This window comes from Cervus elaphus, chromosome 33 (genome assembly GCF_910594005.1).
Source record: "Cervus elaphus chromosome 33, mCerEla1.1, whole genome shotgun sequence".
Lineage (NCBI taxonomy): Eukaryota > Metazoa > Chordata > Mammalia > Artiodactyla > Cervidae > Cervus > Cervus elaphus.
In genome coordinates, this window is record NC_057847.1 from 2,920,482 (window position 1) to 2,942,096 (window position 21,615).

General features: G+C 37.2%; 1 protein-coding gene across 4 annotated transcripts; it reads left to right on the forward strand.

The window, feature by feature from the left end:
• The first annotated feature begins 21 nt into the window (after window positions 1-21).
• Window positions 22-21,364, forward strand: NIPA2 (NIPA magnesium transporter 2). Of its 4 annotated transcripts, XM_043894429.1 has the most exons (8): window positions 73-321; window positions 1,093-1,228; window positions 4,376-4,493; window positions 8,695-8,925; window positions 10,350-10,406; window positions 16,251-16,341; window positions 17,477-17,637; window positions 19,279-21,364. In XM_043894429.1, the coding sequence occupies exons 4-8, from the start codon at window positions 8,787-8,789 to the stop codon at window positions 19,911-19,913; spliced, it is 1,083 nt and encodes a 360-aa protein (XP_043750364.1). In that variant the 5' UTR covers window positions 73-321; window positions 1,093-1,228; window positions 4,376-4,493; window positions 8,695-8,786; the 3' UTR covers window positions 19,914-21,364. The 4 variants fall into 4 exon arrangements, with proteins under 4 accessions (XP_043750363.1, XP_043750364.1, XP_043750366.1 ...); XM_043894428.1 differs by lacking the exon at window positions 1,093-1,228 and having other exon boundaries at window positions 22-321; XM_043894430.1 differs by lacking the exons at window positions 73-321; window positions 1,093-1,228 and adding an exon at window positions 2,313-2,333.
• Window positions 21,365-21,615: the final 251 nt, after the last annotated feature.

A 21,615-nucleotide genomic window follows, 5' to 3' on the forward strand; every position in this document is an offset into this window, starting at 1 on the left:
TTGCGTCACTCGGCCGCGCCCAGGTTCTCTTTCGCTGTCTCTTTAGGTCCTGGTGGCGGCGGTGCTGGCGGCGGTGGCGGCGGCGGCGGTGGTGGGGGCGGGAGGTCGTCCGGGACAAGTTCCCTTGGGCGCTCCCCCATGGAGGAAGCGGTGCGCACGGCTGCAGCCCTGGATGCTCGCACCTCCCACTGGACGGAGACGAAGGCGGTGGCCGCGCGAACTCAGGAGAGGGTAGCCGGAGCGGCCTGTGTGGGGGTGTGAGCGGAGGTGACCCGGGCCGGATAGCGGAGGGGAAGCCGCGCGGCGGGCCTGCCAACTTCGGTGAGGTCTCCACTTTTCTTCGTTTCCGGCAAGCGCGAAGGGGCTAACTGTGGGCAGGCCTGCCCCTCTTGGGTCTGGAAGGACTCCTCAGGGGCGTCTTTTTTCTCGGGAGACACTGAGCCACGCGTGTTCTGAGGTGGAAGTAATTTCCCCCGTAACCTGAATCGAGTAATTCCACCATTAATTGGATTCCCAATAAATCCCATGGAAACCTGGCCTGGCATTTTCGGGGCGCCTGTTCATTAAGTTCATTAAAATAGTTCCATTTTGTTATGAGTTCTAAAAGATTGTTTCAGCTACCACAGAGATATTAACTGATAGTTGAACAAGCCTTAGATGTCATTGTAACGTTTTGAGCATGGCCTGTTTAATTTCCTAACTTTTATAAAGTCAGTGAACCCTCTCTCCCTCTCCGTACAACTGAACAAAATTCATTATACCTTTGATTTTGTGTTTGTCTCTTGAATCTCTTTTCTAGATTTTTCAACTCGTTTACTACACGCTATGTTTTAGTTTTGTTTCTAGAAATTCCCTATATACCATGAACCCAGTTAGTACATTTTTTGTTAAAGTACTAACAATAAATATGAGAGAATAGAGATCTTTGTTTCGTACCAGTAAGCTGTCTGTTGAAGCAGTATGTTATGCTGAGTTGAATAGGTTTTATGTTAGTTGGTAAGTAAAATGAGTATGGAGGCTAGTAGCTAAATTTTAAAAAGTGTTCAGTAACTATTCATTCCTTTTGCTACTTCTGTATTTTCTTCTTTCCAGGCTGGAGCTACTCTGCCAGGGCTTAAAACTTTAAATGAGAATAAAGGGTTTTATTTACGAGGAAATGAGAATGAATAAGTCATCTCTAACCTCTTCCAGCCTTTTATTCATAAGAGAGACCATATTAAACTTACATGTAAGTTAAAATTTTAATTTATAATTACTGTTGCTAAATAGGATTGGAACGTTAGGTTCCATAGTATTTGAAGTTACTATGTTTAAAAGTAATTAGCCCGAGGAGAGGCTGGAAAAAATTAAAGTTGTGGAAACCAAGCAGAAGTAAATAATGAGAACTCTTAGATGTGGGCAGTCTTTATAGAAGTTGAGTCCAGTGAACACTTAGGTTCCATTTCAGGCAGTGCAACTTTTATGTGATCCTATACTTGAGATTTAACCTCTGGGAGGTTTGGTTTCTTTACCTAAAAAGTGGGGGGTAATGATAGCTTTTTCTCATTATTGTGTGGATTAGAATTAATGTGTATCAATCACCAGGATTGATAATGTGTATCAGTCACACCAGTGCCTCCAGAGGTGTTCAATGAGTGGTAGTTATTACTATTAGGGAAACATAATAATAAGAAACAACTACACTCTTTTGAGGATATTTCTACTGTATGAACACACCTTGCTGTGGCATCCCACCTACCCTGGTTCAGTTTCCATTGTTTAGTCTCTAAATGGCGTTAGACTCTTTTGCTACTGCATGAACTGTAGCCTGCCAGGCTCCCCTGTCCGCAATATTTCCCAGGCAAGGATACTACAGTGGGTTGCCATCTCCTTCTCTAGGGGATCTTTCTGAGCCAGGCGTCGAGCCCGCATCTCTTGCTAGACAGGCCAGTTCTTTCCCACTGAGCCGCCTGGGAAGCCCTCTGACTCAGTTGGTGTCAGTTACATCAGCCTTTCTTTTCCTAAGAAACAGTGTGCTTGCTCCTGCTTTGGTGCCTTTGCTCTCGCTTCTTTCTGTGCTGTGTTCTTTTACTGTTTCTTTCAAGCCTCTGTGCAGTGTTACATTCTCCAGTAGGCCCCCTAACCAACTTAGTTAAAATAGGAGCCCCTGAACCCAGTTACTTTGTATTACCCAGTATCTTTAAGATTACTCAGTATCTTTAACGTGCTTTACTTTTCACTGTATCATTCACCACCTTGCAAATTAATGTTCTTATTTACCAACAGAAGGTAAACTCCATAAGGGCAGGGTTTTGGTCCACTGTATTCACTGTGTATCCCTGTTTTTGAACATGGTATGTATTCCTTTACTGTAAATCAGTTATTTGTTGACTGAGTAAATGAGATAAGCATACCATTGTCCATAGGGAGCCACAGTGAGGGGGGTATGAGTCATGTACATTAGTAATCATTCATAATAGAGACTGGAAAAGTGTCCAAAGAGAAATTCAGAATAAAGGTTAGCACATTCAGAAAAAAATTGGTTTATGGAATTCAAGCAGGGCTTCATTGTGGAGGTGCTTTTTTGAAGTAGGTCTTTAAAGATGAAAGGAATAATGTAAAAAAGATAAAGAGGAATGAAAGGAATAAGTAAAAATGGAAGCAGTGTGTTGACCTAGGGTGGAACCATAGTATTTAGGAAATACAGTAAGTAGAGATTTAAAATACAGATTTGGAGCAAATGGTGAAAGGTCTTAAATATTGGATTACAGAATTTGGAATTCTTTCTGTAAATAGTGGGTAGCCAGCCAGTGGCTGGCTTCTCTCAGAGAGAATCCATCTGGCACCCTTGGCCATTGTAGGCAATTTGGGTGATGAAAGATGAGGAAGCCACAGTTAGAACATGAGAAGCAGGTTGGACATGAAGACTGACCTACACTGAGAACCTGGTTTGAGTTGCCCCTTGATTGTGTTCCAACTTGGGGACTAAAAGGAAACTAATGGAAAACGCGAAAGGCTGAGGATGAGGAGACTCATTTTCTAATCCCAGGTCTGCTACTCACCAGCTGCATGAGCAGTTACTTAACATTATCACATGTAAGCTCTTGTGAAAGTGAAATGTCAAAAGTGCTGTGACAAGTTTAAAACTGTTAAATAAATACGTATAATTTTTAAAGTTAGCTAACTTTGAAATTGATGATGTCATTTTGCAAAGCAAATCTTTTTCTGTTTTTTTTGTTTTTTTGGGGGGTTGTGCTGCAGCTTGTAAGATCTCTCCCTGTGCAGGGATTGAACCTGGGCCCAGGGCAGTGAAAGCACTGTGTCCTGATCTCTAGATTGCCAGGGACTCCCAGAACAGATCTTATTTCAGGCTTTTCATATAGGTGTTAGAATACGGGTTCATGTTTTCCTCTTCCTTCAATTGTATGTTCTCTGTGCTTTAGAAGGAAGTGGACCAGTTTCATAATTTTTTTCCTTTGAGCTGTATTTCATTTTTTACATAATTGCATTTGATGAAAGTTAACAGTTAAGTGTTCAGAGATATTAGTGAACTCAATTATGAAAAGAAAGTGCCTGTTAGAACAAGCTGCAAATTCTAGAAGTTTTTAAAAGTTGGAAGTGTGTTTAAAATTTGAATAGTGTATTTTCCGAATTCTTACTTAGCTGTGGAATCCTTGAGGACAGGAACTTTTGGTCATCTTTATAATGCCAGTGCCTGGGGCGTGTGCTGCTTAGTGTATGGCTATTGAACAGACTCCACAAAAATTAAACTAACAGTCAGGGGTAGTGGAGTAGGACCTTTCACCTGAGTCCCTCTGAGAGGTAAGATGGGCAGGTTACCACCTGGGACTTGTCATTTCTAGTTTCAGAACCTAGTTGAAGTGAAACTTAGCAAGTTTTCTGTAACTGTTTTTAAACCTGGCTCTGCCTGAAGCAAATCCTTGAGAAATAAAAAGTAATCTCTCTTTCAGGCTCTCCTGGCTGTGATTGACCTTCAGTTATACAGAGTGGGAACATAACATTATCAGGTCTGAGAATAGTGAAGCAAATATTCCTTTCAGGACATTCATGCTGATGTCCATTTTCTTTCCTTTCTGTTTTTTTTTAATTGAACAAAAAATAATATTTTTATAAAATGTATTAGATACCTAAATGCAACATGGTTTTTAAAATGAAATCATTTATATGTAGTCGTGTTCATAAATGCAATAGTCAAAAGCTATACAACATTAACAACAAATCCAAATGAAGATAGTCTTCTGAATTTCATGTTTCATTGAGCATCAAGACCCACCAATCTTTTAGTCGATTCTTCTACATTATTCTGTATTCACATTCTTTGCATCGGATTAGACCCCTTAATTTTGTTTCATTTTCTCTGTAACATTCCCCGCAGATCTATATCATTGGCTGCTGCTTTGGGAGTTCAACATCCTTCTGGGTGTTCATTGTTGTCCCCACGTAGCACGGAGGAACTTCTCTGCACTTCGAAACAGATTCTGACTCATTGCTGTGTAAGTCAAATGAGGTGATTCATTTACTTAGTTTAGTGGCTGAAGGCTGCTTTATAACTTGATGGTATGCAACTTTTATGTTACTTGGCATCCTTCCCCACCCATCTACACACTGGTGTATTCAGTAAGTGAACAAACACATACAACAAATAACCTTAATTTTAGAAAAGCTTATGAATCAGATTTGCCAGTATGAGTGCCTTTTTCTAGGGAAACCACCATGAAGAACTAGTCATTGTCTTTAAGAAACTTAGAATTTATCTTCAAAGATAGAGTAGTAATTGGGAAATAAATTTTATGAACCTGCCTGTAAATAAAATAATTGCACAGGAGAGAAAATGCCTATGGACTGTAGCTACTGGACAAGTCTTTATAGTACAACTTGAAGTGTGACCTGGCCTGAAGTGAAGAGCATCCTCTTACATAGTGGAAAGAAGGATGTGAGGGGCTGTGGTATGTCTGGGCAGTGATGACTTGTCTGAAGGGAGCCATGATTCTGTGTTTGGAAATGAATTCGGAATGAGGGGTACAGCTCTCCAAAGCTATGTGCATAATAAGATTGACCCAACTGATCAAAAAAATCCATCTTTGCTTTTGTATGCTTGAAGCTTTCCACAATAAGTCAGTAACAATGAAAAGAGGGGAAAAGATTTTAAATAGCATCATGCAACTTTATGTAAAATATAGAGAAAATTTATATGTAGACATAGTAAAGTTAAGAACAGTGAACTTCCAGTGATCACAGGATAAAGTAAGATTCTGATATAATGTGTTGGTTTAGTCGTCTCTTCTTCACCTTCTTGGTGGAGAAGGTTTCCCCCCCATGACATTAGACACTGGGCATATGAGAGCAGTTTCTTAGACAGCAGTTCATTAGTCACTTTTACATTTCTAGGAGGATACACCACAGACTACACAGGGCCACACACATGCTGCAGAGAGAGAACCAGGGCCTCTGGGGGGCAAGCAGGAGATTCCTGCAGAAGGATGTGGTTGGCTTGCTTTAATAATTCTGCAGCCTGTCAAGGCAGTGAAGCTCACTGCTCAGGGATAAGCAGGAAGTGTGCCTGGTCTCCATGGTGAGGAGGGCTGAGTAGGAAGGAAAAGCAGAGTAGGGGGCAATCGAAACTGGTGGTTAGGTCACCCCAGTTTTACCAGGTGTCAAGGCAGCACAATATATTGGATCTTAATTTTAGACCTTACATTACTTGTAACTTGCCATTTAGTGGAAAGTTAACTTTAAGCACTAGTAAATATTAGTAAGTTGGTAGCTACATGTTTGGTATTTGAAGGTCAGTTTTATATAGTTAAAGTCTAAATTTGGATTTGTGAGGCTATCCTTATAATGGGATTGGAATTATAGATACAATATAATATAGCTTGGCTTGTTTCTGAGTATGGTCCTTGGAGATAACAAGGTTCTGTTTTATTGATTCTAGGATATTCAGACTATAAGTTGGCTTGTTTTAGTCAAACCTTCAAAAGGGGGATTTTCAAAGATATAACTATTTGCTTCCTCAGTGGAACTTGAATGATAATTAAGAACATTGTTCCATGAACATAGTGGTTAAAGGAGGAGGGTTCATTTAAGTTAGGTAACTCTTGCTCATTAGATGACTGTATCTGCCAAGTAGGCTGAAGTGTTTAGTGGTGGCTAGGTTTCTTTACTCTCATTTTCCAGCCATTGTTACTATTATCTTTGCATGTTCATTTGTATGTGGTACTATTACTTCCCAGCATACTTTGACAACTTTTTACAGTTCTTCAGTTTATAGTCTATGTTTTACAGTGGTTATGTTTTAGAATGCTAAGCTGAATGATGCAGTGGTTTTCTATCAGTGACTACTCATAAATAGCCAGCTTTATTTTTTAGGGCCAGTCATATGATTCCATTCATCAGTATTCACCCAGAAAACATCTGACATATTTTGAGATTGCCAGATAGCTTGGCACACAGGATAAATAAAGGTGACTCTTGTGCAGGAGCCCGGAAGCTGGCCTTCTGCTGAGGGTAACTGAGTCATAAAGTCATAAACATGGATAAATAAGTTGTAGGGTATAGTGGGAACCTCTAAACACACTTTTTATTTTGTTTAATCTTTTTTTTATTTTGGTGATAGAGCAGTTTAATTATAGATTTAGAACTTCTATTTCATTTTTGTATATTTATTAATAAGGAGAAATAAAGGAATTGATTCAAACTAAGCCACTAGATGTGAAAAACTATAGCAAAGGGTTTCATTCCTTTGTGTTTAAGAAAATTGTCAAACTTTATTATGCAATTACAGTAAGTACTGTTTTTAAGGTATTTTTTCATACCTGGAAGTTTAGTATTGAAATTTTTTTTTTTTTTTGTGGTATAATTGACTCACAATGTTATGTTCCAAGTGCAAAATATTAAAAAAAAAAAATTTGAGCCACTTTTATGTTGTCTCATTTGCTTAAGGATGCAATTAGTTCACTATTTCAGCAGCCTGGGACCTTAGAAATGCATTTCAGGATTAATTATGGTATTTTTTATGTTGTTATAAAACGATCACCATGATGAACCTAGTTACCATCTATCACCATAAAAAGATACTACATTGGTATTGACTATGTTCCCCATGTTGTATATTTCATCTCAGTGATTTTTATTTGTACCTGAAAGTTTGTGCCTCTTAATCTCCCTCACCTATTTCACTTATCTCCCAACCCCCTGTTATAATCTGTCCCTTATCTGTCTCCCCACTAAAGTCTAAAAGCTAGTACCATTTTATCCAAACAGCTTATCATACTGCTTCATGCACATAACGTATGTTCAGTAAAAACTATTTGAGTGGATGGATAAGGTAATTGAGGGGCTAGGTAGATAGGAAATTAAGTTGCTTTTGTTAAAGGCCAGAGTCCTATAATCTGAAGAATGGAAAAATATGGGCTGGTCAGTGAGGGTTAATGACTAAGGATCCTGACTGAATTGTAGATTAATTCTGGGATTCAGTTGTTAAATTGTGGGACTAAAAAAATCTCAGGACATACCAGCAAGTTGGACTGGTAGTTAGTTATAACCAGTTGTAAACCTTGTAGCTGAGTAAGTGCTTTTTCCTCAGCTTTTCTACCCAGTTTAGTTCATTTGCCAGCAGAGTTCTGAGTTTTGGCTATTTGAAAAAAACTGTAGTCTTTGGTAAGCCACTGCATCCTTTCTGGTCTTATAGCTTGAGTCTTGTAGGTTCCATGGCCCTCCTTTTTCTAAAAGAGCCAACAGTACCGCACACACACCCTGACAAACATCTATCTGTTAGACTTCATTCGCTACTATAATAAAATAATGTGACATCTGCCTTCTCCTTACACATTCCTGAATGGGTTACATAAGAAATAAATTACCATATACTTATATCTACATAGATTTCTAAGAAGAAAATGTATGCTTGAGAAAATTTTTTGTTTCTTTGTATAGAGTATTCAAAAAGACACATTTGTAAAATTGGTAAATGTTTTTGTAAACTAGATTTGTGTGTTTTTATGCCTCATTTTCATTCTGAGTTTTTTTTCTTAGGAAAGTTTGTTAACTATGGACTATGCAGCTAAGACAGGAAACAATTTTAAAATAGGAAACCAGAGTTTATAAAATCAATTTAAATATGGTTTTACTTGTTATTTTTTCCCGTTTTATTGAATTATAGTTGGTATGTAACATTGTATTAGTTAAGATCTACTGTCTAGCCACATCCACTAGCCTGTGCAATACCGTGTTGTTAACTATGTCACTTACTAATCTTATAACTGGAAGGTTGTACCTTTTGACCACCTTCACTCCCTTTCCCTACCTCTTAACCCCCACCTTTCAGAATTGTCTATCAGTTCAATGTTTTTTCTTTTTTGGCTGCACCCCACAGCATGCAGCATCTTAGTTCCCTGATCAGGGATTGAACCATTGCCCCCTGCAGTGAAAGCACGGAGTTTTAACCACTGGACTGCCAGGGAAGTCCTAGTTTTTAAGTTTGGTTTTATATCACAATCCCATCTTTTTCCATAATTGGAAGATATATAATTAGATTAGTGCTAAATAAAAATGGTAATTATATGCTATTTATATGTTAAATGTTATTAATAGTAGTAATAAAAAGTATTATTTTATGAGAAAAGAAACAGTAAAATTTTGCAATGATCATGCATCCTGTCATTCTGTGAAAATTTCATTTTTGTTTTCCCTCTTTAGATTTGAAGACTGCATCATCCTGCCTCCAGCACCAACAGTTTCTCTGTTCTTGATCAATGTGATTCACAGTAGCTTTTTAAGTAACAAGCGAAATGAGCCAGGGGCATGGAAAGTATGACTTTTACATTGGTCTGGGATTGGCTATGAGTTCCAGTATTTTCATTGGAGGGAGTTTCATTTTGAAAAAAAAAGGCCTTCTGCGACTTGCCAGAAAAGGCTCCATGAGAGCAGGTAGGTTATTTATGCCCTGTGTGACTCTGAAATGGCATCAGTGTGTTCCTTTGTATTGATATGTGGGTTCTTTGACCGTAGAAGACTATATCTTCATTCCTAGTGACTATATTCAAAACTTTGGACTTTATAAGAATTGTAAATGTTTATAGAGAATCATTTTTGTAATAAAAATAAAAAGTTGTCAAAATAAGTTAACTATTCACTCTTGCAGTTATTATCAAAGTGGGAATAGGGACCAATACCCAATTAGCATCCATCCCTTTCTTTAAATTTTGATATGTCTACAGAGAAGGAAATGAGGTTATATGGATAGAATCAAAATCTTATCGAAGACTAGGCTTTTTTGTCCATGATAGTAAAAGTTTGTTTTTTCCTTAGACATTTTCCTTCCTGATCTCAAATTGGCAGGAAGGAGAGCTGGCTTCTTTGGGTTGAAGTGTACTCAGTTGAGTGAAATTCTGGTTGGTGGTATAGGTTGATCCCCAGAAACTACTGACAAGCCATGAGACCCTGGGAAATGCCTGATGTGAGTGAACTCCCTCTGACTTTGGTGTATCAGATAGCTTCCAGCTTTATGTTGCATTCTGGCTATGTTCTGTCATTCAGCCTCTGCTTCAGTTTTAGACCCAGTTTTATTCTCATAGGAAAATCTGCTTTGGCAGTAAAAAAAAAATTACCTCCTTCTTCTTTTCTGTGCCATTTCTATAGCCATACATAATCAAGCCCTTAAAATAATGACCTGTATTGGATTTAGTGCAGAAAGGAGAAAGTATTGGCATGTACTATTTGAACAAGTATATCCTCATTCCTAAGTCAGGTACTCACATTTTCCATGTGGATATGCTTATCAAAGTGTTCATTCACACTGACTTTTTCTTTTGAATAATGGCTTAAGTACTGATTGCTTCCGAATTTTGTTAGTTTGGTCTAGAGTGAAGGGTTGTCTAGAGGAAAAGGCAGGATGAACATCCTGGAAGCTTCAGACTGTGAGCAGTGCTCAATCTTTTTATGTTCTGGTCAATAAAGGACCCTTTTCTCTAGGGTTACTGCCTCATAAGTGGGGCTAACCCACACCTAAATGGCTTCTCCACTATCTAATTCACTAGAAGTTGGGCTGTTTCTGATTGGTTCACTTTGTTTATTGAAGGTAAGTTCACAAAACAAAAGCATGAAGTATGAACTGAAATAGAAGGATTGATTTAACTCCTTCATTCACATTCTTATGATCCTCACACCCCCTTTTTTAAGATAACCATAAAAATACTATCTAAGAAATCCCCTGTGTAATCATGATGAAACCTTTATTCAATATAATAATAATGAGCAAATGATATTTTAAAATCTGTAATTACTAGTTGTTGTCATAAATATACTAAAGTCCAATAATCTTCCAAAGAAGTGAAATATGTTTTCATTGACAGGTCAAGGTGGCCATGCATATCTCAAAGAATGGTTGTGGTGGGCTGGACTGCTGTCAAGTATGTATAGAGGATATTTCAAGAAAATACTATAGGTGTATATTGAAATATCTATGTATACCATTTTACAGCCTTATATTATCAGCAAATTTTAAAACTGAATTCTGGGTTTTTTTGATGAACAAAACCCAAAATATGTAAAATTTAAGCCTGTATAAATCACTTAACAGTTTTAATAGTTTATTTAATTTGGATGAGAAAACTTATGTCTATCTGATTAAAACATGTCTGACATATATATGTATTCTTAAAAATTATGCTCAGTTTAAGGTGATTTTGATAGTGAAAGATCATAGAAAGCATCCGGTTTTTAATTCCTGTCCTTCCATTGATTTTCATTCCAAATTAGAAAGGAGGTATGCATTTGGTAAGACTTCCATGCATACTTTGATGATTACATTTTGTGTATTTATGTATTATTTTTTTGATAGGCAAGAAGTAGGTTTATTAATGTAGTGTGCTTGTGAGGAGTGCAAGGGGGCAGGCGAGGGGATTCTGATGATTGTCTTTTAAAAGGTACATAGAAAGAGTGATCCTTAAGATTCTGAGCTTTCAAAATATTCAGGATTAAATTACATAAAATTTTTTTCTAAGGGCAGTTGAAATATCAAAGAGACAATTTATTCATTCAGCAAATACTTCTTGACCATTTTTTGTATGTCAGGTGTTCTAGGTGCTGGAGATATAATAAACAGAATAAAGAAAAAAATTCTTACCCACAGGAGACTTAACTTTCTAGGTGGACAACAGTAAAGAAGATAAACTAAAATGTGTGTTAGTGATAAATGCTGACATTTGCTAATAGTACGAAGAGAAGGGATGTATGTAGTAAAATGAAGGATGATAGGTTTATATTTTAGCTGAGGGGCCAGGGCAGGCCTCACTGGAAAGATAATATTTGAGTGAAAGTTGAAGGAAGTGAGGGACTGACCATATGGGTATGGTATGTCACAGGAAAGACTTTTCACAGGAAAGAACATTTTAAGCAGGAGGAAATAATAAACATGAAGGCGGCGAGGCAGGACCATGCCTGGCGGGTTAAAATGTGGTAGGCAGAACCCAAGATAGCCCGCAAAGCTTCTTGCTCCCTGGTAGTCACAACTTTGTATTATCTCCTCTCACACTGAATTAATGCAGTGTGATCAAAGTATACAACAGAGTTGATGACTTGTGACTTAAGTCATCAGAGGCGTTAGGTTTTGCCTTGATTGATTGGATTGGTCATTCTGAAGCCAAGTTCTGTGTTGGAGGACAGTCAGCCTGAGGACCGGTCCCCAGGCTGCACTCCGTCACTGACTTACTAGTCATGTGAGTTACTTTGGATGTGAGTCCTCCAGATTGTGTCTAGATGTCTAGATGTGTCTAGGTACAGGCTCCAGATTGTGTCTCGACTGCAGCCTTTTGAAAGACCCTGAGTGAAGAAGTACCTGCTGATCGGCAGAAACTATGAGAAATCATTGTCTTGGCCAACAGAAAACATGGCTGACATTTGCTGTTTTAAGCTGCCAGTTTTGGGGGTGCTTTGTTGTACAGCACTGGATTACTAAAACCTCAGGAGACATGAAAGAGGTAAGGATAGTGTGGGAGTACAGGGCAGTGGGTGAGGGTAAGTTTAGAGAAGTAATGAGGGCCTAGATCACATGGGGCTTCGTATGTCACAGGAAAGACTTTGACTTTTATGTTTGATGGGGAATTATTGGAGGTTTGAACCAAGGGGTAACATGTACAGACCCAGGTTTTAATAGGAACTCTTGGGCTGCTGTGTTGAGGCATAGATTGCATAGGGGCCAAAGAGAAACCAGTAAGAAGCTATTGAAATAATTCGGTAAGAGGTGATAATAGCATGGACCCAGAGTAATGGCAGTTAGTATGGTGAGAAGTGGTAGAATTCTGGATGTGTTTTGAAGATGAAACTAATAAGATTTGCTGAAAACAAGTTGAAAGACTGGACAGGATGTGAAAAAGCATCCTCTTAAAAGCGTTAAAGAGTCAACATGATAGTTAAGAATTACCTAGCCAGCATGGGGAAACACACAAAACTCAGGATGAGATGGAGATACTTCTGCCCTAGAGGTAACTACAGACTCCATGGCAGGCCGCTTTGGAAAAGAGAGAACTTGTGAACTGCTCTAGGAAAGGTGATACCACTCGGGTGGTGGATATATAGCTGTCATTTATATTTTATTCTGTTTTTCTGAATATTTGAAGTATTGCATTATTAATCTTTGAACTCTTGAAAAGAAAATCTTTTAAAATGTGGTACATTTATTTTTTAAATTATTTTTAAAATTTATTTTTAATTGAAAGATAATTGCTTTGCAGTATTGTGTTGTTGTCTACCAAACATCAACATGAATCAGACACAGGTATATTTAAATCCAGATCTGTCAACTACTGTGCATGAAATGCCCCAGTTAAAGGCAAAGATTATTCTATTGGAATTAGAAAAACAAATAATAAAAAGACTACATGCCTGTTGTAAGGTACACTATAAAACATGAGGATATAAAATGGCTGAAAGAGAAGGATGGAAAAATATGCCTAAAGAAAGTTGACATTTCTGTTATTATTTTAGAAAAAATATACTTCATAGCAAAACAACACTGGAGATAGAGGATTATTTCTTAAAAACAAAGGGTTCAACTCAGGAGGTTTTATCAGTCCTGACTTTATTTAATAATATGGCCTTGAGGATTTCCCTGGTGGCACAGTGGATAAGAATCTGCCTGCCGTTGCAGGGGACATGGGTTTGATTCCCTGGTTTGGGAAGGTCCCACATGGCGCGGAGCAGTTTAGCCCGTATATCAACTCCTAAGCCCTTAACCCTGTGCTCTGCAACGAGAGGCCACTGCAAGGAGAAACCTGTGCACCACAACGAAGAGTAGCCCCCGCTCACCAAAAACTGAAGAATGTTTGCACAGGCAAACAACGAAGACCCAGTATAGCCATAAATAAAAATAATAATGTGGCCTTGAAATACAAAGCAGCAGTTGACAGAACAGCAGGGAGAAATACACAAATCCAAACCCATATAGTGAGATTTTAATATGACACTGAGCAGTTGATGGGACAGGCAGAGTAAAATTCTTAAGGTGATAGAAAATCTGAACAGCAGATTTAACTTCACTCACTGAACTCAGCAACTTCAGGTCTACATTATTTTCAAGTGATACGGAATATTGATGCAGATGAACTATTTGCTGGACCATAAAGCCTAGTCTTGAAATTTTTCAAAGGATTTAATGAAGTTTTTTTCACAGATCATTATCATTATATTAGAAATCAGTAACAAAAATATAACATGAAAATTACATGTAGAAATTTAGAAATACACTTTTATGTAACCCATGGTTCAAAGAAGTCAGAATGGAAATTAGAAAATATTTTAAAAGTATGTTTAATTTAAACAATACTTCAATATGTTAATACAGAATACAAAATATCATAACTTATGGAATATAACTGAAGTAGAGTAAAATTTATGGTTTCAAATAAATATAATTGAAAAGAAGGATGAGGCATCTAGTTGAAGAAAATGAAAAAAAAATTGTAGAATAAACCCCAAAATATAGAAGGAGTAAAAAGAAGAGCTGAAAGTATTTAAATAGAAAAACAAAGTATTAAAGCGACATTTGGGTCAATGCTGAGAATAATGAACTTGACAAACCTTTTGTTGAAACTGATCAAGAAAAGGAAAAGCTAGAATAGCTAGGTGATGTAATTAAGGTTTCATAGATATTAACAGGATATTATGAAAAATATCCATGTATCCAGTTGATAAAAAACATAGATAAAATTTATGGAAAAGTAACGTTTATCAATACTCATGAGGAAATAGAAAACTGGAATACTCCTCTAACTTAACCCAGTTGAAGCTGTAGTTTTAAAACCTTTGCATATACTAAATCCTGAGCCCAGATGGTTTCATAGGTAAATTACACAGTCATTTAAAGAAGAAATAATTGTAGAATAATTAAGAAGTTTCCTAATAATAGAAAAAGAGGTTCCCTCACTCTTCTTAAAAAGCTAGTATAATCCTAATACCAAAACCTGATCAGGACAGAATAAGAAGGGAAAAATAAAGTCTAGTCTCATTCACGAACCTATATGTAAAAATCACAAACAATATGAGCAAGTTAGATTTATTCTGCAGATGCAAAATTGGCATAATCTTGGAAAATAAGTCACTGTAATTTACTGTGTTAAATTGAAGGAGAAAAATTATATGAGATTATTTCAGTGAAATTCAGCTATTCATGACTAAAACCACTTCAAATCAGTAATTTAGGTGAATTAAAGATGATAAGATGATAAAGGATTTCTAAGCCAAAAAAATGCCAAAACCAACAATTGCTTGGTGCTAAGTCACTTCAGTCATGTCTGACTCTGCAGCCCCTGTGGACTGTAGCCTGCCAGGCTCCTCTGTCCTTGGGGTTCTCCAGGCAAGAACACTGGAGTGGGTTGCCATGTCCTCCTTCATGCCCTCCTCCAGGGTGTCTTCCCAGCCCAGGGCTCTCTCCATCTCCTGCACTAGCAGGTGGGTTCTTTACCACTGGAGCCACCCGGGAAGCCCACAGGAAACATCAAAATGGGGAAATATCAAAGACTTTTTTTGGAGCTGAGAAAATATTCATGTTGAAGAATTACTTAAAAGCAATAAGAGAAAACAAATACCCTAATAGATAAGCTGGTAAAAAACCCAGACTACTTCACTGAAAGATTTAACTTGGCTAATAAGCATATGGAAAGGGGGCATGCAAATTCAAAGCATAATAGAATAATCCTGTTTCCCATGAACAGATTAGCAAATGAGAGTGAGAAACAAAGGAAACGCTCAGACACTGCTAGGGGAAATTCAGCGTAACCATTTTGGGAAACAGTAGCCAAGAGTGATTTTATGTGATCATATGTCCCTCCCCTGCTAAACTTTCTCAGTGGCTTTTCAGCTCAGATGAAATCCATTGAGAGACTCACAAAGGTCCTGTTCTCCCTGGCGACTCCCCGCATGCTTGCTCTGTAGGAACCACTCTGGCTTCCTTGCTGCTCAGACATGCGAGACATGGTCTTGAGTCAAAATTTTGTACTTGCTCTTCCTGCTTGGGATGTCTCCCAGTTTCCCCCACACACATAGGTGCTGGTAAATCCCTCAGTCCATATCTGACTGATCAAAATTTCCTGTCCAAGCACCCTTGCCTGGCACCATTATCTGCCTGTCACCAGCTCTTCATTCCTTTCCCTTGCTTTGTTTTCTGAATAGCACACTTTACTTCATTTGTATGTTTTGTCTGTTTTCCCTCACTAAAATGTCTTAGGTGAGCAATATCTTTATTTTTCCTCATGCCTAGAACATCTGACACATATATATTCAAAAGATATTCTTGGGTTGCTACTAAGAGTTGGGTTTTAAAAAAGAAAAGAGCTAGTAAAAAAGGCTTTTATATTTGTTTAAGCTGATTTTTTGTTTTTCATAGGATATAAATACTAAGTTTTTAATTAAAAAACCCATACACAGGGGAACTGCCTGGCAGCCCAGTGATTCGGACTCAGTGCTGTCTGTCGAGGACCCTGGTTCGATCCCTGGTTGGGGAACTAGGATCCCACAAGCCACGCAGCCCAACAACAACAAAAAACCCCACATAGAAATTAGATATTTTCCGTTAAAATTATAGGTTTGTATGGTTTCTAATTGGTTTGAATTCTCTTCTAATGTTGATAATTTACAGGCGAACCCTTATGGATAACAATTTAAATAGTATGTTAAAAAATGTATGTAAAATGCAGCCTTTTCCATTTTGACTAAATGTGTTCCTGTCTGAGCGTTTTCTTTTGTTGTCTTTTTCCAAGTGGGAGCTGGCGAGGTGGCCAACTTTGCTGCATATGCCTTTGCACCAGCCACCCTAGTGACTCCGTTAGGAGCACTCAGTGTCCTGGTAAGGTAAGGACCCTCCTCTTCACGTGTAGAAACAGCAGTTAATGTTTCAGGAAGGTATTCAGTACCTACTAATTACACATGCTCAGTTTAATTTATATTTAAACAACCTTGAGACTCTTTTTATGCTGTGTAGTAGTTTGCTTTTGAATTGTTACTCTGCGCATAGGTCAGCTATCAAGTTGTGGGAGAAAATGCTTTTATGCTTTGCCTTGTGTTTAGAGTCAACCCTAGTTCTACTTTAATGTCAGTATTTTAAAATTCCAAATTGAATTCATTACAATATTTATCATTTGACACATGTATACTTTGGTAGGTGGTGATTGGTGATGAATAGATTTCTATACCTTCTCTAGAAAATAATTGATTGGAGCAAGGTTGAAGACTGGCCTGGGATACTTTTTTGGAAGGAATAGTCCCAGACTTGTCCTGTTTCTGTTATTTTAATCATTAGCTGAAACAGCTAAGCCCATATTGAAATCTGGATTTTGGCTAGTATTCTGGAAGTTGGTTGACTGATAGGTATTTTTATCTTTTTTTTTTTTTTAACATTAATAGTTATATAAATCTATATTGTATGCAAAATTATATAATTTTCAAGAAACTATATTATACATAATATATAAAGATACAAGATGCTATATAATAAATATATATTATGGTAATGTCTTTTATTCTTTCCTATTATGCCATTATATTTATAGGTTTATACTTTTTTAAGATTTCAATAAAACTAGCTATAAAATATTAAAACTTGGTCATTAATAGGCAAGTTATGTGGAATTAAAATATATGAAGGATTCATCACTCAGTAAGGATAAAGTTGAGCAGATAGGTCCAAATGGACCTAGATTCTTAAATTTTTATCATAGCTCTGTTTATTGTAAAATCTCATATTGATGTCCTACAATAGAAAGATGGTAACTATACTGACTTAGTGTGATGAAGCAGGTGGTTCCCAGAAACTTCCATTTTATGATTGAATGTGCATTTTCTTTAGCTTGGCTGAAAACTAGACTCTTTATAAGCTCACAGTGTTTTAGTTTGAGTTCAGTAACTTAAATTCTTAAGTTGTGTTGATATTTAAAAATGAGAAAAGTAGCTGATTATTTAATAATCCTCCATCTTTCCCTCATTTTAGTGCCATTCTTTCTTCATACTTTCTAAATGAAAGACTTAATCTTCATGGAAAAATTGGATGTTTGCTAAGTATTCTGGGATCTACAGTTATGGTCATTCATGCTCCAAAAGAAGAGGAGATTGAGACTTTAAATGAAATGTCTCACAAGCTAGGAGATCCAGGTATGAAAAAATAAAAACTTTATTAGTCTTACTGTATTCTACTCTCTTTCAAAAATAATTTTTTTTAAATCTCTGGCTGCACTGGGTCTTCATTGCTTTGTGTGGTCTTTCTCTAGCTACCTCAGGGTACTTCTTTTTACTTCAGATTTTGACTGCTTTGATTCCTCTCATTTCATTATTGTCTTTGAAGTTTCCCTCTGTCTACGTTGAACTAACGAAGACTTTTTCTGTTTGTTTTGGCCCCTCTCTAGTGATCTTTGACTGCCTTGGGAGTTGGGCTGGTTAGATTCCCAGCCAAGTTTCCTATCTGGCTTGCCGGCATCCTAGGATTTGAGTGGGGAAGAGGAGATGGCTACCATCATAGACATATGCCTTACTCCAGCCCCCTATTTTAGTGAGGCCCCCACACACTCAGCTGGTCTGGGGTCCTCCCATACACTGTGGCAAGGGGACCAGTCACTCAGATATTCAGAACTGGGCAAGGATCTGAAGTGGTCTCAGTGCTCTTCGAAAAGGCTTTAGCCAGGCCTCCTGTTTTTAGTCTCCTCTTCAATCCACTTCTAGAGGTAGTTTGTATCTTCAGAGCATTCTTCGTAGCACACTGAGTCACTTTCTAATCTTTGATCACTGCTGATGTGGGATTCAGCTTTCTTGAATCTGCTGTTACCAGTTATCTTCTGATTTTTGGCTTTCATGTTTCTATCATCTTACAAATTCTTATTTTTGTGTTTCTTTCTCTAAAAATCATACTACTAGAATTAGGGGAGTTAAAAAAGATTAGACAGCTGCTGTTTCCTCATCTTAAAATTGCAAATGACAGTGTCTGTGTTACAGGGTAATTGTGAGAATTTAATGACTTAATTGATGCAAATTGCCAAGAAAAGTGTCTGACCTATAGTGCTACACAGTCATTAGCTATTATCATGTTGGGTTCAAGTCTCCTATCTAACGTGGATTCCGACAGTTATTGTCAAGTTCTCTTATTGATTTTTTACCCCAGTGGTTGATCCTTAAATATTTTAAAAATTTGCTCCTGTTGGACAATGTTCTTTAGCATCTACAAATCATTGAGCATTCCAGGTCATCTCATAATTTCTCTCCACTGGTTTCTGATTGTTCTGATTGTATTGCACCTGTTCTTGGAATTAGAGCACCCCAGTGGGTAGAAGTAGTGTTCTTGGATGGATGGCTGTGAGTCAGCCTGATACTGTTTCCCTTGATATACATTTGACCCTTTAACAACACAGAGGTTAGGGATATCTGAGAAAACCCACTTATAGTCCATCCTGTATATCTGAGGTTTCACATCCACAGGTTCAGCCCTCAGATTGTATTGTACTGTATTTATTGGAAAAAAAAGTCCACGTATAATTGGATCCATGCAACTCAATCCCATGTTAATCAAGGGATATCTGTATAATTATGAGGCCCAAGATACTACTATAAAAATGTTAGTAGTATAATAATTTGTGAACATGAAGCGTAATCTTCCAGTGTGTACATCTAACTAAATTATTATGAGTGTGTTTTTGCTGGGGCAGCAAAAGAAAGCTAATTTTTATTTTAGGACCATACCTTTTCTCCTCCTCATCAAGTACTTAAACATTTTAACTAAATATAATTTTTCTTTGCCTCCTCCAGGTTTTGTGGTCTTTGCAACACTTGTGGTCATTGTGTCCTTGATATTAATCTTTGTGGTGGGACCTCGCCATGGACAGACAAACATTCTTGTGTATATCACAATCTGCTCTGTAATTGGGGCAGTTTCAGTCTCCTGTGCTAAAGGCCTGGGCATTGCTATCAAAGAGCTGTTTGCTGGAAAACCTGTGCTACGACATCCCCTGACCTGGATTCTGCTGCTGAGCCTTATAGTCTGTGTGAGCACACAGATTAATTACCTGAACAGGGCCCTGGACATATTCAACACTTCTATCGTGACTCCAATATATTACGTGTTCTTTACAACATCAGTTTTAACTTGTTCAGCTATCCTTTTTAAGGAGTGGCAAGATATGCCTGTTGATGATGTCATTGGTACTCTGAGTGGCTTCTTTACAATCATTGTGGGAATATTCTTGTTGCATGCCTTTAAAGATGTCAGCTTTAGTCTGTCAAGTCTGCCTGTGTCTTTTCGGAAAGACGAAAAAGCAGTGAATGGCAGTCTTTCTAGTATGTATGAAGTTCTTAATAATAATGAAGAGAGCTTAACCTGTGGAATCGAACAACACACTGCTGAAAATATCTCCCGAAGAAATGGAAATCTGACAGCTTTTTAGTAGGAGAGATGTCATTAATATGTAACTGTTATAAAGTGAATCTGAGTATCAGAATGTGTCTGAAAAAGCATTGTTCTCAAATGATGTTCTCTAGAGACAATCCTTTTTTTTTTTTAAGGTTTCACTAATTTGGACCAAGAAATTACTTATGTTTAAATGATGACTCAATACATGGCCAATTTCTATTAACATTGTATTATTGTAGAGTTATTTTAAATTTTCCTTCACCAAAATCTAAATGCACTAATGACAATTTTAGGTCTATAAAAATGCTTTTTTTCCCCACTGGTGATGAAAATCTGAAATGTACATTTTTCATGCCCACTCTATCAATTCCTGATCATTTTAAGGCTTTTTGATTAAAAAAAAATTAATACATTATCCTTTAATTTATCTTACCTATAAAAATGACTCCCATTTAGTGAATTATGTAAGTTTTGAACTATTAATTTAAGAGACCCCTAAATTATTAAATGAAGGAAACTTACAAACAAAAAAAGGTAGGAAATCACTGCATGAAGTACTCAGGCTGGGAGTTGCCATCGTGAACATCTGATGGCCTTCCTAGGTTACACCTTGTTCAATCAGCACATCCTTTGTCAGACGACAGCCTGGCTGGTCGTCTTCTTCAGTTACTCTAATCCCTTGATGGCTGGACCCTTGATTACCATTTTACATCAGCTCTTGTACTTTTCCATATATTTTCATAATGAGTTATACTGTCATTTAGCTCTTCTAACAACGCTGGAAAATAAAAGTCAGAAGACTAGGGTAGATTCTTAAATTTAGCTCATGTTGAAATAAAAAAACTGAAAGATCTTTTCTAAGTCTGAATGTTTAGAACAAACAGGGTGTTTGTAAAATATAATTTCTTTGTAGCACTTAACTTTTGCTTGAGTTTGGACCACTATTTTGGTTTTGTTAAAATGTCCATGGAAAAAATGTTTACAGAAAACATCAAACCTGTGCAAAAAATAAGTGTAATGAACCTCTGTCCAGCTTCAAAACCTGTCATCAATTGGCCTCAAAAATACAACTCATTTCCACCTAGGTAGGAAGAACTCAGGCCTGTTTCCATTCTGTTGCTCCTGCCCACAGTCACAAAGCTTGGTCTACTGTGTAAGTAGCCACCCATGGGAGCTTCACTGTTCACTGGCCTTATCAGGGCAGAGTTGACACTTTCCAGGTCTCTGAAACACGTTCCATTTTCCTAGTATTTTATTATTGATCTTCTAAGGAGCCTCTGTAGACATTTTTTTCCTAACTGCCTCTCTCCATGTAATTTTAATACCACAGATATATTCTATATTTGCTTATGTACTAAACCATAACCATATCCATGCTTTGTATACAATAGATGAAAACCAATTTTCACCCCTTTGGGTGTGATATTGCCCTTGTTGAGAATGCAAAGCTTTATAGTAATAAATTTGTAATTATTTAACATCTTATAGCATTTAAAATTTTTATTTAGTTTAAAATTAAGTCTTATAAAACTCATGAATTATTTACATTTACTCATTAACTTAATTTTTCATCATATTCTATACTTCCATTATAGGGTGAGCACAAATAACTACCTCTTAAACTGCAAAAGAATAGTGGCCCCAGGGTTATTATTTCACCTTATACACAAGCAACATTTTTAGGTTACTTTTTCTAAAACAGTTGTTTTATGTTGTCAAGGTTAAACAGTAAAACC

Coding starts and splice junctions, on each gene's coding strand:
- NIPA2 (XM_043894428.1), top strand. CDS start 8,787: ATGAGCCAGGGGCATGGAAAGTATGACTTTTACATTGGTCTGGGATTG. Junction 8,926..10,349: donor AAAAGGCTCCATGAGAGCAG/GTAGGTTATTTA, acceptor TTTCATTGACAG/GTCAAGGTGGCCATGCATAT. Junction 10,407..16,250: donor GTGGGCTGGACTGCTGTCAA/GTATGTATAGAG, acceptor TCTTTTTCCAAG/TGGGAGCTGGCGAGGTGGCC.